The sequence below is a fragment of the Hypomesus nipponensis genome, chromosome 19 (genome assembly GCF_054491055.1).
Source record: "Hypomesus nipponensis isolate SF chromosome 19, ASM5449105v1, whole genome shotgun sequence".
NCBI classification, from domain to species: domain Eukaryota; kingdom Metazoa; phylum Chordata; class Actinopteri; order Osmeriformes; family Osmeridae; genus Hypomesus; species Hypomesus nipponensis.
The window spans coordinates 3640622-3655634 of record NC_140379.1 but is presented as its reverse complement, the minus strand read 5'-3'; the positions used below and the strand labels follow the sequence as shown (position 1 = coordinate 3655634).

At 51.3% G+C, this 15013-nt stretch overlaps 1 protein-coding gene across 9 annotated transcripts in view; it reads left to right on the top strand.

The window, feature by feature from the left end:
• efl1 (elongation factor like GTPase 1) overlaps positions 1 to 15013 on the top strand; it is a 42840-nt gene that overhangs the window by 25603 nt on the left and 2224 nt on the right. For all 9 annotated transcript variants that reach the window (XM_084681955.1, XM_084681954.1, XM_084681950.1 and 6 more), the window contains 7 exons: positions 6870 to 7001; positions 7538 to 7685; positions 11652 to 11781; positions 11902 to 12028; positions 12217 to 12421; positions 12614 to 13122; positions 14167 to 14351. In XM_084681955.1, coding sequence (XP_084538081.1) covers positions 6870 to 7001; positions 7538 to 7685; positions 11652 to 11781; positions 11902 to 12028; positions 12217 to 12421; positions 12614 to 13122; positions 14167 to 14351 — 1436 coding nt within the window. The remainder of the gene's footprint in view (positions 1 to 6869; positions 7002 to 7537; positions 7686 to 11651; positions 11782 to 11901; positions 12029 to 12216; positions 12422 to 12613; positions 13123 to 14166; positions 14352 to 15013) is intronic.

Sequence of the window (15013 nt, the reverse complement as noted above, 5' to 3'; positions counted from 1 at the left end):
ACGGGCAGGCTGGGAGACAGACGGGCAGGCTGGGAGACAGACGGGCAGGCTGGGAGACAGACGGGCAGGCTGGGAGACAGACGGGCAGGCTGGGAGACAGACGGGCAGGCTGGGAGACAGACGCTTAACCAGCTCAGATGTCTTGCCCACTCCCAGAGCCACATGTAAAAAGATCCAGCGCGGGATTAAGGTATCAAATCTGATGTTATGGTGGGTGTTAGGTTTACCAGTTTAAACCCTGGCTGTTAAAACAGAGCCAGAGATCTGATAGCGCCTGCAGACTTGGGTATGAGTGTGCATGGTGCAGGAGCCAGGCTGATGGAGATCCATTCCAGCAGATAGCCCCTGTTCTGGAACCAGTGTTACCAGATAGCCAGACTGTGTACATTATACTGGATAGACTCGATGAAAACAATGCAGGTGTCAACAAAAGATGGGCATATGCTAGTATGGTACGCCACTTATAACACTTATTCTGCCTGCTTCTTTGTCATGAATGCAGAACACACACACACGTGCACACACACACACGTGCACTCACACACGCGCACACACACACACACACACACGTGTGCGCGCTCACACGCTGCGTGACTGGTCTTTGTTTGGTTTGGCTAATGAGTGCCCTCCTCTCTGCCTGGCATGACCAGCCACCTGCTGCCCCTCTCCCGGCCGGCCGGCCGGCCATCCCCCCCCCCCCCCCCCCCCCCCCCCCCGGGGCCCCAGCATGCCCTCCGTATGCCAGCGAGACCCGGACCCTGAACAGACTCGCTCAATAGAGCCCCAGCCGGCTGCCTGCTTCCTCCCCTGGACAAACAAAGACCAGGCTCTCTCCCTCAGAATTAGCCCAGTTAATCCTCCCAACATGACACACACACACACACACACTCTCTCCAGTACCTTTTCGCACGCTCCAGTACTCGCACACATACACACACACACACACACGAGCATGCTCAAACACACACACATATATAACCCAATTCATTCTCCCATCGTGACACACATGCACAGCGCAACCACACCCTTCATTACGCCCCTCTCTCCTGATGCAGTGTGGACTTCTCTTTATCTCAGGGTAGTTAGACTAGTTAGCCTGTTAGGATAGTAAGGCTGTATAGCTAGTAAGGTTAGTAAGGCTGGCTAATTTGTTTGCCTGGCTAGCTTGTTAGGCTGGCTAGTAGGGGTTGGGGGGAAATATCAATTCACATCGCGATTCAGTCTTCTAGCGATTCATTTTTTTGTATACATTTATTTGGGGGGGATTAAAAATCGCAAAGAATCTTGAATAGATTTGTAATCGATTTGTGACCCCAAGAATCTATTCGAATCGTGAGGTACTAAAAGATTCCCACCTCTACTGTTAAGCTAGTTTGCCTGGCTAGCTTGTGTTTGTTGTTATTGTACTAGCTGGTGTTTGTTTACACTAGCTCACTGAGGCCTGCCTACCTGCCAGAGAAGACTGCAGCTTCACTGCAGTAGAAGCTGCTTTCTAAAGTTCTTCAGGCATGAATCACAGAGGGCCAACATGGCCTGTGGCCCAGTTATTAGCTATAGCCAACACCTGGAGATTCACAGATTCTCTGGGTGTGTGTTCTCTGTGTGTGTTCTTGTGTGTGTCAGATCACCAAGCTAACGACAGAGAAGACGTGATGAATGTGTGTGGTGGGTTTATTCTTTGTTCTCGCTAATGGAAGAGACCAGATCTGCCCTCGCAAGTTAGCAGAACAGTCCCCCCCCCCCACACACACACACACACACAAACACAGGGAGTGGAGGTATGCAACTTTACAGAGAGGTGTCCGGACAGTGCTGGAGAGGCTTGTTAAAGCGAGCTGGGACAGAGGCCATGACTCACTGAGTCTAACAGCACATTTAACCCCAACATCACCTCCTGTGCTCTGCTCCTACTCCTAACATCACCTCCTGTGCTCTGCTCCTAGTCCTAACATCACCTCCTTTACTCTGCTCCTAGTCCTAACAAAACCTCCTGTGCTCAGCTCCTAGTCCTAACATCACCTCCTGTGCTCTGCTCCTAGTCCTAACATCACCTCCTTTACTCTGCTCCTACTCCTAACATCACCTCCTGTGCTCTGCTCCTACTCCTAACATCACCTCCTATGCTCTGCTCCTAGTCCTAACATCACCTCCTTTACTCTGCTCCTAGTCCTAACAAAACCTCCTGTGCTCTGCTCCTAGTCCTAACATCACCTCCTGTGCTCTGCTCCTAGTCCTAACATCACCTCCTGTGCTCTGCTCCTAGTCCTAACATCACCTCCTGTGCTCTGCTCCTAGTCCTAACATCACCTCCTGTGCTCTGCTCCTAGTCCTAACATCACCTCCTTTACTCTGCTCCTAGTCCTAACATCACCTCCTGTGCTCTGCTCCTAGTCCTAACATCACCTCCTTTACTCTGCTCCTAGTCCTAACATAACCTCCTGTGCTCTGCTCCTAGTCCTAACATCACCTCCTGTGCTCTGTTCCTAGTCCTAACATCACCTCCTGTGCTCTGCTCCTAGTCCTAACATCACCTCCTGTGCTCTGCTCCTAGTCCTAACATCACCTCCATTACTCTGCTCCTAGTCCTAACATCACCTCATGTACTGCACAGAATCTGTTGTCGTCCACTTGTTCAAAAAGCTGTCTGTGTTCGGTGAAGTGTAGACATTGTTGAAGGCTTCAGGTCTGTGACAGGCGAGCCAGAGGGGAGAAAGTGAAATATAATAATCAGTGTGTTGCTTGGCCAGAGATGGTGCTCTTCTCTTCCTGCCAACAGGCTACATCTGCATGAACACGCACACACACACAGGACACACACACACACACACACAGGACACACACACACACTTTCTCCAGGCACAGAGGGGGACTTTCCAGGAGAGGGAAATTCCATAGGATGTAAAAAGGACCAGATTTCCTAGGCTCTGGCCTTGTACTTAATAAAACACAATCTTCACAGGCCATTTAACAATTTCCAGTCTCACAAAAAACTCATTGCTTTTCAATATGTCTCCTTTCCCTTTCTCATGCCAGACTATTACAGTGGTGTTGCTGTTGTTGTTGTAATGTGGCACGAGTCATTTTGCCGTATTAATGATAATGCACTGCCCATTTACAAATGAATAACCCCTAATCCGCAATCCCTAGACCCTACCCTGCTGTGTATTTGATTATCCAGCCACTCCAGACTTGCATACAGCTGAGATATCGGTCAGACTCATCGCTGTGTGTGTCTGCAGCTGGCTAGCCTATATAGTACAGCGGTGTCTGCAGCTGGCTAGCCTGTATAGCACAGTCTTTAACTAGCTAGCCTATATACTGTAGTACAGTCTATAGGTAGCTAGCCTGTTTAGTGCCCTATAGCTCTGGGATAGCAGCTGGCCCCACATCTCAAGCCTCTACCTTACACACATCCCTCCATCTCTCCTCCTCCATCTCCCCCTCTTCCCTCCCTCCACCCTTTCCCTACTGCTCTCCCTTCCCCCTCTCTCCTCTCCTCAGTCCCACATCTCCTTTGTCTGGGTGTAGCTCATGCCCGAGGTGAGCTGTGTGTTTGCAGCCCGGGGTTAAATGCAGTAGCATAAATATGTGGCTAATGATGCTCTTGTGTTGTGTGTTGTCTCTGTTGTTTCAAACTGAGATTCACCTCCTCTGTCTGACTGCCAGCTCCTTCAGGCTGCTACCTCCCCTGTGGAATTGTGTAATGCATCTGTTAAAAAACTGTTTGTGTGTGTGTGTGTGTGTGTGTGTGGGGGGGGGGGGGGAGGTTGAGAGACGAACGAGAGGGGAGAGTGTCATGTAGCCATCTTCCACTCCCTGGAAATGTTGAGTAGCTTTAAGTGTTGTAATTGTTTTATTAGATTTTTATTGAACGTGGAACATGATAAATAACCGTAATGGATTTACACAAAGAAACACACACTCACAGAAACACACACACTCACAGAAACACACTCACAGAAACACACACACTCACAGAAACACACACACTCACAGAAACACACACACTCACAGAAACACACACACTCAGTCCCTCTGGTGTTGTTGACACCCTGCATGTCCTCACTTCCTACTTGGTGTTATGTGTCCTCTCTGTCTGCTGGAAGCTCTCTCATCATCTGACAGGCCTTTTATCAGTCATCAGCTCTGACACCTTCTCTCACTCACACTCTCCACACACACACACACACACACACACTACTTCACAACCCTCACTGTAACTTATCTCTATAAACAGTACTATCCCAGACTGGACAATATAAACATAAGGTTTTCAATTGTAGCCCCTGATACACACCTCATCCACACGGATGAGTAAACAGTCTTACCTTGTTTACATCTCAATCCATTAGTGTGTGTGTGTGTGTGTGTGTGTGTGTGTGTGTGTGTGTGTGTGTGTGTGTGTGTGTGTGTGTGTGTGTGTGTGTGTGTGTGTGTGTGTGTGTGTGTGTGTGTGTGTGTGTGTGTGTGTGTGTGTGTGTGTGTGTGTGTGTGTGTGTGTGTGTGTGTGTGTGGAAACTAGCGAGTTTTCAGAGAGACACAGCAAATCTACTGTACTGTATAAGATAAGACAGATGCAGTTAAAAGCCCTGGAGCTTGCCTCTTTATTGTGTGTGTGTGTAGACGGCACACACAGGCTGAGACAGCTGAGAAGTGGGAGTGGCTACCAAGCACACACAAAGCAGAGAGAAAAGGTCTTTCTATAAGCAGTGTAGCGGCTCACTGTGCTGTGGTTGGAGGAAATGTCTCTGGGCTTGAGTCACTGTAACTCAGCTTGGGCCGGGCCAGGTCCACGAGACGAGGAACACCACACGCTCATGTTTCCACCTCCTCACCAGGTTTAGGAAAGCTTCCTTGAGGGTTTAGGTTGGTTTGGGTGCAGTACTGTGGGCGTATGGGAAGGTCTCTGGGACATCGCTTGTCAAGAGGGCTGCAGATACAAGTCCATTTGATCTGACTGAAGAGATTATCTGCTGGTGTCAGTTTCTTGTGAGAACCTGGTACTGGACTTCCTGTGTTCCAGAACTCAGCGGGGACTGACCAGCCTGCTCCCCTTCAAGCATCCCTACTAGGGATGGGAGAAAAAATCGATTCACATTTGAGTCACAATTCAGTTTGCTAGCGATTCAGATTGATTCACAAATATGTTTCATATATATATATATATATATATATATATATATATATATATATATAGTGAATTGATTTTTAATGGAATTTCTGACCCCAAGAATCGATTTGAATCGTGAGGTATCCAAAAGATTCCCACCCCTAGACCCTTGCCTGCCCCACTTAGCTAAACAGTAAACAAGATTGAAAGGGAGCTTGTCAATTGATTCATTATTTAGTGGCAATGAGCTACAACTTAATTGTGTATTTATTTATTAATATATCCATCTGTGGACACAGACATATCTGTTGAGTGCCGGTTTAGGCCAGTTATATCTGAAAACCAATCGATCAGCGGAAGTTCCGTCTGTCCTCCAGGTGAATGCAGGTAGAGGCTGCTTGGATGTGGGACTGCAGAACAATGTTCTCCAACTCCCTCGGTTCTCCAGGGTTCTTTTCTGTTAGATTCTCCGATGTTGGAGAGGTTGCTTCTCTGGCAAGGGAAGCTCAATTCAGTAATTACAGCATCAGGTTACACACCAGCATTACGCACTCCATCTGCCTGGCAAAGCTGTGTGTGTGTGTGTGTGTGAGATGGAGAGATATCCACTTCTTGTAGCAGTTGTGTGTTTTGGGGTTTGGAAAGGGCAGTGGGTGAAAACAACCAGATGCTGTTCTGAGAGGATCTGGGCTCATTCACAAACAGCCTCGTCCCAGGAGGCACTGTTTGCCTCCACCTGGTACTGATGGGCCTGGGCGGAACATCAGGTCTGGATCTCTCCCTGGTCAACTCACAAACTTGTTTTTGGCTTGAGAAAGACTGGGAAGTGCAGGGGGGAATGATGGAGTGAGAGGGGGAGAGGGAGAGAGAGATGGAGGAGGAGGGGGGGGGAGACGGGAGACAGGGTGGTGGTGGAGGAGGCATGTGTGAGGTGAAAAGTTTAAAAGCGGCAGGATTTATGTATGAATCATTAAAACACCATCTGAAGTTGATGATCTCGCCTTGGTTTGTTTTTTAAAGAGCACTTTAATTTGCAAGAGCCCAGCCTACCCCCACTGTGCCCCTACAGGAGCGCGTGTGTGTGTGTGTGTGTGTGTGTGTGTGTGTGTGTGTGTGTGTGTGTGTGTGTGTGTGTGTGTGTGTGAACACAGGAAGTCATCAGCTCTAGGATAAACACAGTGCTGTGTTGAGGGAGCCGTGTGTATCAAGAGTTGAATTAGTGTGTGTTTCTGTGTGTGTGTGTGTGTGTGTGTGTGTGTGTGTGTTTTAGCCCCTTTGAGGAGACACAAAGAGGACAGTGTTCTAGGGTGGCCTTACGGACTGATCATGTGACCCAAGTCATGTGACCTAATGGTGACGAGTCATGGCATATTTATGTGTATATGTATGTGTGTATACTGTATCCCAATGTTTGAAAGCTGCTGCTTTTGCTGGTTGGTTTGGTTTGGCTGGTTGTAAGTTAAATGCTAGGCTTATAGTTAGGGGTTAAAGCCAAAACCATATTTACTCCCTCAGTCCTCAACCTGCACCAAACATGAGAAGAGAAGGGAGTAGAGAGAGAGAGGGGGAGGAGGGGAGATTGTGCGTGTGCTCCCTCCTTTGTCTGCCTCAGTGAGGCAGCGCGCCGCGTGCTGTAACTGGGAGGAGCAGAGACCGACCGTCTGGAACAAAGACCCTCTCCTGTTCACCTCTACATGTTCCTGTCTTCACCTCTCCTGTCTGTGGTCTTCACCCCCGCCTCCCTCACACATACCCACAGGTATCGGAGGTTTGGAAGAGAGCGTGTTGAAGTCCGCCACCCTCTCCACTTCCCCCGCCTGCCCCCCCTTCACGCCCCTCAACTTCGAGGCCACGCCCATCGTACGCGTGGCCATCGAGCCCAAGCACCCCAGTAAGTACCAGTCACAAACACACACACACAGCAGAGACTGCACATGCTCTCCTCTGCACCATCTCCCTGGGTCACCCGAGGAGACTTGCTAATAGTGCTAATGTTATGGTATGGTAGGTTGTTGGCATGGAGAGAAGGCTCTAGAACACCTCTCAGTAGAGGAACATTGTGCTTCGTACTGCTTAGGGATTTATTTTCAAACCCACAAGCAATCTGGTGGAAAGTGTCCTTGTTTAACATAATTACACGTTATATATCTTTTCATGTTCTCACTCTTTCTCTCTCTGTTTCTTTCTCCCTGTTTTTTATCCTCTTTATATATTTGTGTGTGTGTGTGTCTCTGTGTGTGTACCACTGTGTGTGTGTCTCTGTGTGTGTCTCTGGGTGTGTCTCTGTGTGTGTGTACCACTGTGTGTGTGTCTCTGTGTGTGTGTGTCTCTGTGTGTGTGTCTCTGTGTGTGTGTACCACTGTGTGTATCACTGTGTGTCTCTGCGTGTGTGTGTGTGTCTGTATGTGTCCGTGCGTGTGTGTGCAGGTGAGATGCCTAAGCTGGTGCGGGGGATGCGGCTGCTGAACCAGGCTGACCCGTGTGCCGAGGTCCTCATCCAGGAGACGGGAGAACACGTGCTGGTGACGGCAGGAGAGGTCCACCTGCAGCGCTGCCTGGACGACCTGAGGACCAGGTGTGTGTTAGTGTGCCCTGCAGGGGACGCCCCGCCCTGCTGGGGACGCCCCGCCCTGCAGGGGACGCCCCGCCCTGCAGGGGACGCCCCGCCCTGCTGGGGTCTGCGCTATTTTGGGGGCAGCTGTGGCTCGGGGTAGAGAGGGTCGTCTGTTTATTGCAAGGTTGGCGGTTTGATCGCCGACTCCTCCCAGGCCATGTGCCGAAGTATCCTTGAGCAAGACTCTGAACCCCAAGCTGCTGCCGATTGGGCAGGCCCGAGCCTTGCACGGCAGCTCCGCCTCCGTCTGTATGTGTGAGTGAGAGTATGAATGGGTGAATTAGAGGCAAAAATGTTGAAGCGCTTTGAGTGCCACTAAGGTAGAAAAAGCCCATTTGGTGACGCTCGCTTTAGCCAGCTGATTGAGACTGATGGTTGTTACTGCGGGGGTGATGTGAAAAAAGCGGTGCCCAACCTCCTTCCTGCTGATTCCAATATCAGCTGCATCTTCTGAGGGAGATTACACATCAGCTCTCCCACCACCTTCTCCCTCCTCCTCACTCTGTACCTCTCTCTACACCTCTCTCTTCATCGTCCCCTCTCTCTCTCTCTCCTTTATCCCTTTCCAGTCAAATCTCTGTCTCACTCTCTCTCTCCATTTCTGTATACCTCTTTCCCCAACTCCTTGCTGTTCTTTCTCCTCCTCTTTTGCTCTGCCCCTCTCTCTCTGCCTCTCACTCTGCCTCTTGCTCTGCCTCTTGCTCTGCTTCTCGCTCTGCCTCTTGCTCTGCCTCTCTCTGGCTCTCTCTGCCTCTCTCTCTCTGCCTCTCTCTCTCTGCCTCTCTCCCTCTGCCTCTCTCTCTGTCTGCCTCTCTTTATGTCTGCCTCTCTCTCTCTGCCTCTCTCTCTGCCTCTCTCTCTGCCTCTCTCTCTGCCTCTCTCTCTGCCTCTCTCTCTGCCTCTCTCTCTCTCTCTGCCTCTCTCTCTCTCTTTCTGCCTCGCCTCTCTATCTGCCTCCTCTCATGCCTCCTCCGGGCTGCCAGGGCCAGTTCAGGGCACGGCCACACCATCACCCAGGCAGACAGGATGAGAAGGAGAGCGCCGTCTGGGTTTACAGTCAGGGAGGGGAGACTCTTTCACATCTCACTAATTCCAAATGATTTCCTATCCACCAACCCCCTCACCACTTGAACACGCTGTAGCAGGGCAGTGGTGGTGGGAAGTGACATCTCCCCACGTCCCCATCCCCCCCCCCGGCGTCCCCTGGCCTTCAGCCCGACCTTCCGGCTCCCTCCGCATGCGTTTAGCCTCGGAGAAAATATTATTCATGAAAGCTCCATGTGTTTGTCTTTTCATCTAATCAATCACGCCGTCCATGGCCCTGGTCACCTTCCAATCAGCCGTTTGATTGATTACTGATTAGCTTGACCTGTTTGAGGTTTGGATCCCGTGAGAGGATGGGACAATGGTAGTTCCATGTCTTATTTTACGGCTTGGTCCTTCCATAAAGAAGGCCCTATACGGAAACAGCTTTGGCCTTGCCCGGCTCCACCTTGGGAACAGACACCGTGGTAACAATCAGGCTGGTTCTGCCTGGAAACCAATCAATACTCTGAATAGATTCCCTCTTGGCTGGACTAGATTCCCTCTGAGCTTGACTAAAGTGTTAATACCAACGTGTGTGCGTGTGCGCGTGCGCATTGACGCAGTCGTCCCTGCTAATGAATCATTAAACGGTGCATTAAGGGAAATCCTCATATCGGAGCCCATAGTGTTCCTGGAAGTGAGTTTGACTCTGGATTTTCATCCTGTCACTAGCTGGAAATGTGAGATGAGACAAGGTTAGATGTCTGTTGTTGCTGGCAATTGGCTATTCTTGTCAAGACATATCCTGTGATTGCACCAATAGTCTCTAAGGTCAGCTTTTACTCTCTCTCTGTCTCACACACACACACACACACACACACACACCGGTGTCTCTCCTAACAAATTCTTCCTCCTTTCTCTTTTCAGTGCAGAGCCGAGCGTCTCGGTGTCAGTTTCCTCACATCTGAGGCATGTCAGAGATATTGCTCTCGTTCCCAGAGTCTAACTGAATGACACAGGACAGGCGGGGGGCTTATTGCGTTTCTGGAACTCAATGCTGCTCGGGTGGAGCTGAACGGGAGTACTATTTCTGTTTCCTTGAATCCCAAGGCTGTGTTCGGCCACCACGTGTGGACAGCGGGCGCTTTTAGCAGCTATGGTGTCAGCCGTCCAGAAGGTCCCTCCTCTGGACTGGACTCAGTTTTGAGCCCAGCCACAGGATAGTGCAGAGTGGTGATGGGAAGGCGAGGGCGGGCGGGCGGGCGGGCGGGCGGGCGGGCGGTGGGGGCAGGTTGGCAGAGTGTCCGAAGCAGGAAGTCTCAGATGCCCTGCTGACCCTGACTCCCTGCAGACTGGCCTGAAGCCACTCGCTGACAAGGTCAGCCACTCAGATGGCACGAGAGCTGTGACATCACCGGTGGCTCTCCCTTGCCCCGCCCCCGCCTTGTCTGGGCTTGCTCTTTGTCCTGGTAAATGGGTCAACTGCCAAGTCATCCGATCCCAGACATGCTGAGGAATGGTGCGTAATGATGTTAATGGGGGATTTGACTGCTCTGATCTGCTCTGCTCTACTCTCTTCTGCTCTGCCCTTCTCTCCTGTATGCTCCTCTGCTCTACTCTTCTCCACTCCTTTATCTGATCAAATTACTTTCAGTAACAAGCCCTTAAAAAGACCTTACAGTCTGTGAGGTGAGTGTGGTAAACACGAGACAGAGAGACAGAGAGGTGGAAATAGAGAGCGAGAGAGACGGAGGGGGAGGGATAATCTGTCCTCCGTCCTGCTTTCTGACGGTTTGACTCTTAACAGGATTACATGTGCCTGTTCTGGTGTGTCTGAGAGGAGGGCAGCACAGTCTCAGACTGCCGTCTGCTCCACTTTGACACACACACACGCACAGTCCCTTCATGATTTGACCTAGTGACCTTCAGCTCAGCTAGGTTGTCCTTGTTTGTCAACAGACCAGACAGGCCATCCGACAGGTTACTGTTGATATGGGCTTTCCTTGTGGGGTTTGTTGAGGTGGAGGTGAGTCGGCCCGCGTCTTCCTGCAGTGCAGAGAGCAGCAGGTTTGGTTGCAGTGCACAGAGCAGCATGTTTGGTTGCAGTGCACAGAGCAGCATGTTTGGTTGCAGTGCACAGAGCAGGTTGCAGTGTCACGTGACCTGGATCATTTGGTTTGAACATTTGGTTCTCCTGTCCTAAGATGTCCCTTTCTGTGAAACAGGCCTTTGCCTCTCCGGTCCTCTGGTTGTCAATATTATCACTAACAGCTAGCTAGCTAACTAGCTCCACATTATTGCTGGCTTCTTGCTAGATAGCTACACATTATTACTGGCTTCTTGCTAGATAGCTACACATTATTACTGGCTGCTTGCTAGCTATTCATTAGCACTTGTTGTTTAGAATTGTTTAGACTGTTTTACATTTTCTTCTTTTTATATGTTTATCGTATGCACCTTCCTGCCACAGAGAATTCCATGTTTGTGTAAACTCACTTGGCAAATAAATCACATTCAGATTCTAAATAATAAGGAGCTACATTAGTAATGACTGCTAGCTAGCTCAAATGAGAACTGACTGCTAGCAAGCTGTACGTTGGCAAAAACTGATAAAGAACCAATTTCATAATGACTGTATTACAAGCTCCTTTGAAGACCAAACATTGAAGACCACATATCTCAGAACCACAGCAGGTTCTGAGAAATTAGGTTAAATTAGCTTTGACCTTTCACCTTCTGTTCTCAGTACTAACAATATCCTCCAACGGTTTTATTATTAACAACCCAGATTCACGATGCTTCATTACCATCTCTGCAGCTGTGTGTCTACCCGACCAGTCCTGTCTGTCTCTGAGGAGCCACGATTCATGTGTGTGTGAAACCGTGGTTGTGTCTGTGCAGGTTTGCTAAGATAGAGATCAGTGCCTCCAAGCCCATCATCCCCTTCAGGGAGACGCTTGTTCGGCCTCCCAGAGTCGACATGGTGAACGAGGACCTGGGGAGACAACACAAGGTCGCCGTCATCCACCAGGTAGGACCGAGGGAGGGGGGGAGACCTGTACAAGCATATCAAATAGATGAACATTTAAAATTCCCGTGTTTATTTTGAGTGTAGGCTAAATTATTTTTGTTTGTGTGTGTGTTGCCCCAGGTGAAAGAGGAAGCGTCACACGGCCGCTTCTCAGACACCCTCCATCTGGACCCCAGCGGCCTGGTCACCCTGACGACCCCCAACCGACAAGCCACCCTGGGGGTCTGCGCCACCCCCCTCCCTGAAGGTCAGACCCACGCAGATGGCTCTGGAGAGGCTTTAATCAATACACCGCCATTAGGGACTCTCTGGCTCCTCGGGATTAATATTCATGCTCGGTTGCCGCAACGACGCCATTGTCTGGCACCCGCGCCGTCCGGGGTCACAGAGGGATGTGTTTGACCTTGACGCGTCCTGTCGTTGTTGTGTTGTCAGAGGTGACCCGCCTGCTGGAGAGCAGCGCTGAGCTGATCCGGACGCTGGAGCAGGTGAACCTGTCTGTGAGAGAGGGGAGACTCATGGACGTGAGCCCCAGGACCCTGGAGGCCATCTTGGGCCTGAAGGCCAGCCTGGAGAAGCTCCTGCCGGGCCGGAAGTGGAAGAACGCGGTGGAGCATATCTGGGCCTTTGGACCGAGGAGGTGGGTTGGCTTGGCCATGCCGACAGCTCTGATTGGCTCCCCGAAACCATGCTGCCAGCTCTGATTAAACTCAAACCCTGCTCCCCCCTCAATTAAACTGACCACCTCTGATTGGCTCCCTGTGTGTTCCACCTGCCTGTCTGTCTGTCTGTCTGTCCGGGGAACGATGCTAATGCTGTTGTCATGTTCCAGGTACGGACCCAATCTCCTGCTGAACAGCGTGGAGGGCTACCACAGGTCGTCCGTGTGGCAGTGCCTGGAGAGGGGGGGCCGGGCGGAGGCGGGGGAGCAGACTGTCAGAGACTACGACAACAGCATCGTCAGCGGCTTCCAGCTGGCCACCCTGGCGGGGCCCCTGTGTGAGGAGCCGCTCATGGGAGTCTGCTTCTCCCTGGAGACGTGGGACATGAAGTCCGCCCCCCAGCCTCTGCACCAGGACTCGCTGGAGGAGGACTCCAACTCCCAAGATGCCTCGGTGGCGGCGGAGGCCGGAGGAGCCCAGATGGAGAGCGCGGCGGCAGGGGCTGGGCAGGGCCGGCGGCGGGCAGAGCCCGGGGCGTCGACAGACTGCTACGGGCCGTTCTCTGGCCAGCTGATCGCCACCATGAAGGAGGCGTGTCGGCACGCCTTCCAGGCCCGGCCCCAGAGGCTGATGGCGGCCATGTACACCTGTGAGATCATGGCCACTGCAGAGGTCCTGGGTAAGACCCCCGCAGCACACTGACAGGACACAACTGTGGTGGACCTAGCACAGCACTCGCACACACTCACACAAACACACACACATTTTACATTACATTTTGTCATGTAGCAGACGCTCTTATCCAGAGCGACTTACAGTAAGTACAGGGACAATCCCCCCGAGGCAAGTAGGATGAAGTGCCTTGCCCAAGGACACAACGTCAGGAATTGAACCATCAATCTTCTGATTACTATCCCGATTCCCTTACCACTCAGCCACCTTACTCCCTTTAGGACGCAATATTGGTGATGGAGCTACCTAGCACAGTCTCAGACTGCCACACACACACACACACACACACACAGACATTCCCTTTAGGATACAACTGTGGTGAAGTAGCTTCAGACAGTTATTGACTGTCTGTGAGGCTGAATAAGTAGCCTTAGGTGTAGCCTTTCTCCCAGCTCAGGGAACGCAACCACACGTTCTGTCATCATGCAAACGACTCTCCGCCCCCCCACCGACAGTTTAATGCGTGACCAATCCTTCTCCCCTGCTCCCCAAATTGTCGTCGTTGGGAAAGTTATTAAGATGGAGACGAGTGTTGAAATTGTCGTTTAAACAGGCTTCGGGCTTGTTGTCAGGGAAACCCATCCACTGAGTCCCTCAGAACACAGAGTCAGCATAATTGTTCCAGAGATTAAATGTTATTACCCGACAATTTCCAAAATTATTAAACTTTTTTTTTTCCTTTCCTCCCTTCAGCGATCTAATCAGCAGTTGTAATGGTTCATTGGTCAGGCTCTCTGCAGGCTGTTTAGAGCATTTGTAGGTGTAATGGGTCACGCAAACTGGCCTGGCCTCACAGCATGATCAGACAGTAACAGAATCAATAGGTACACTAAGGGTATGTAGATGATCAATATCTATATTAGATCATCTGTTTTAGTAGATTGTATCATCTGTTTCATTATTTGATTGTGTGATCAACAAAGGCCACTTATAGACGTTTTCTGCTGTCATCACTCCTGCAAATTGTATATATGTGTGTGTGTGTGTGTAGGTCGTGTGTACGGTGTCCTGGGGAAGAGAGAAGGCCGTGTTCTTCATGAGGAGATGAAGGAGGGAACAGACATGTTCATCATCAAAGCTGTGCTTCCTGTGGCCGAGAGCTTTGGATTCGCTGATGAGATACGCAAGAGGACCAGCGGCCTAGCCAGTCCTCAACTGGTCTTCAGCCACTGGGAGGTCAGAGAACTCTCTCTCTCACACGCACTCACACTACACACACAGTCACACACACATGCACAACGCTGGCCAGGCAGGCTGGGCTCCTGGGTGTGCAGCCAGGGTCAGAGCTGAGGCAGTGTGTGCAGCCAGGGTCAGAGCTGAGGCAGCCAGGGTCAGAGCTGAGGCAGCCAGGGTCAGAGCTGAGGCAGCATGTGCAGCCAGGGTCAGAGCTGAGGCAGCCAGGGTCAGAGCTGAGGCAGTGTGTGCAGCCAGGGTCAGACCTGAGGCAGCCAGGGTCAGAGCTGAGGCAGCATGTGCAGCCAGGGTCAGAGCTGAGGCAGCCAGGGTCAGAGCTGAGGCAGCATGTGCAGACAGGGTCAGAGCTGAGGCAGTGTGTGCAGCCAGGGTCAGACCTGAGGCAGCCAGGGTCAGAGCTGAGGCAGCATGTGCAGCCAGGGTCAGAGCTGAGGCAGTGTGTGCAGCCAGGGTCAGACCTGAGGCAGCCAGGGTCAGAGCTGAGGCAGCGTGTGCAGCCAGGGTCAGACCTGAGGCAGCGTGTGCAGCCAGGGTCAGAGCTGAGGCAGGCTGAGTTCTGGGTGGAGGCAGGGAGACGGCTGAGAGCATGTCACCTAGCAGGCCAGTCCTCCTCTGCACCTCCCCCGGGATGTCCTGCAGTGTGC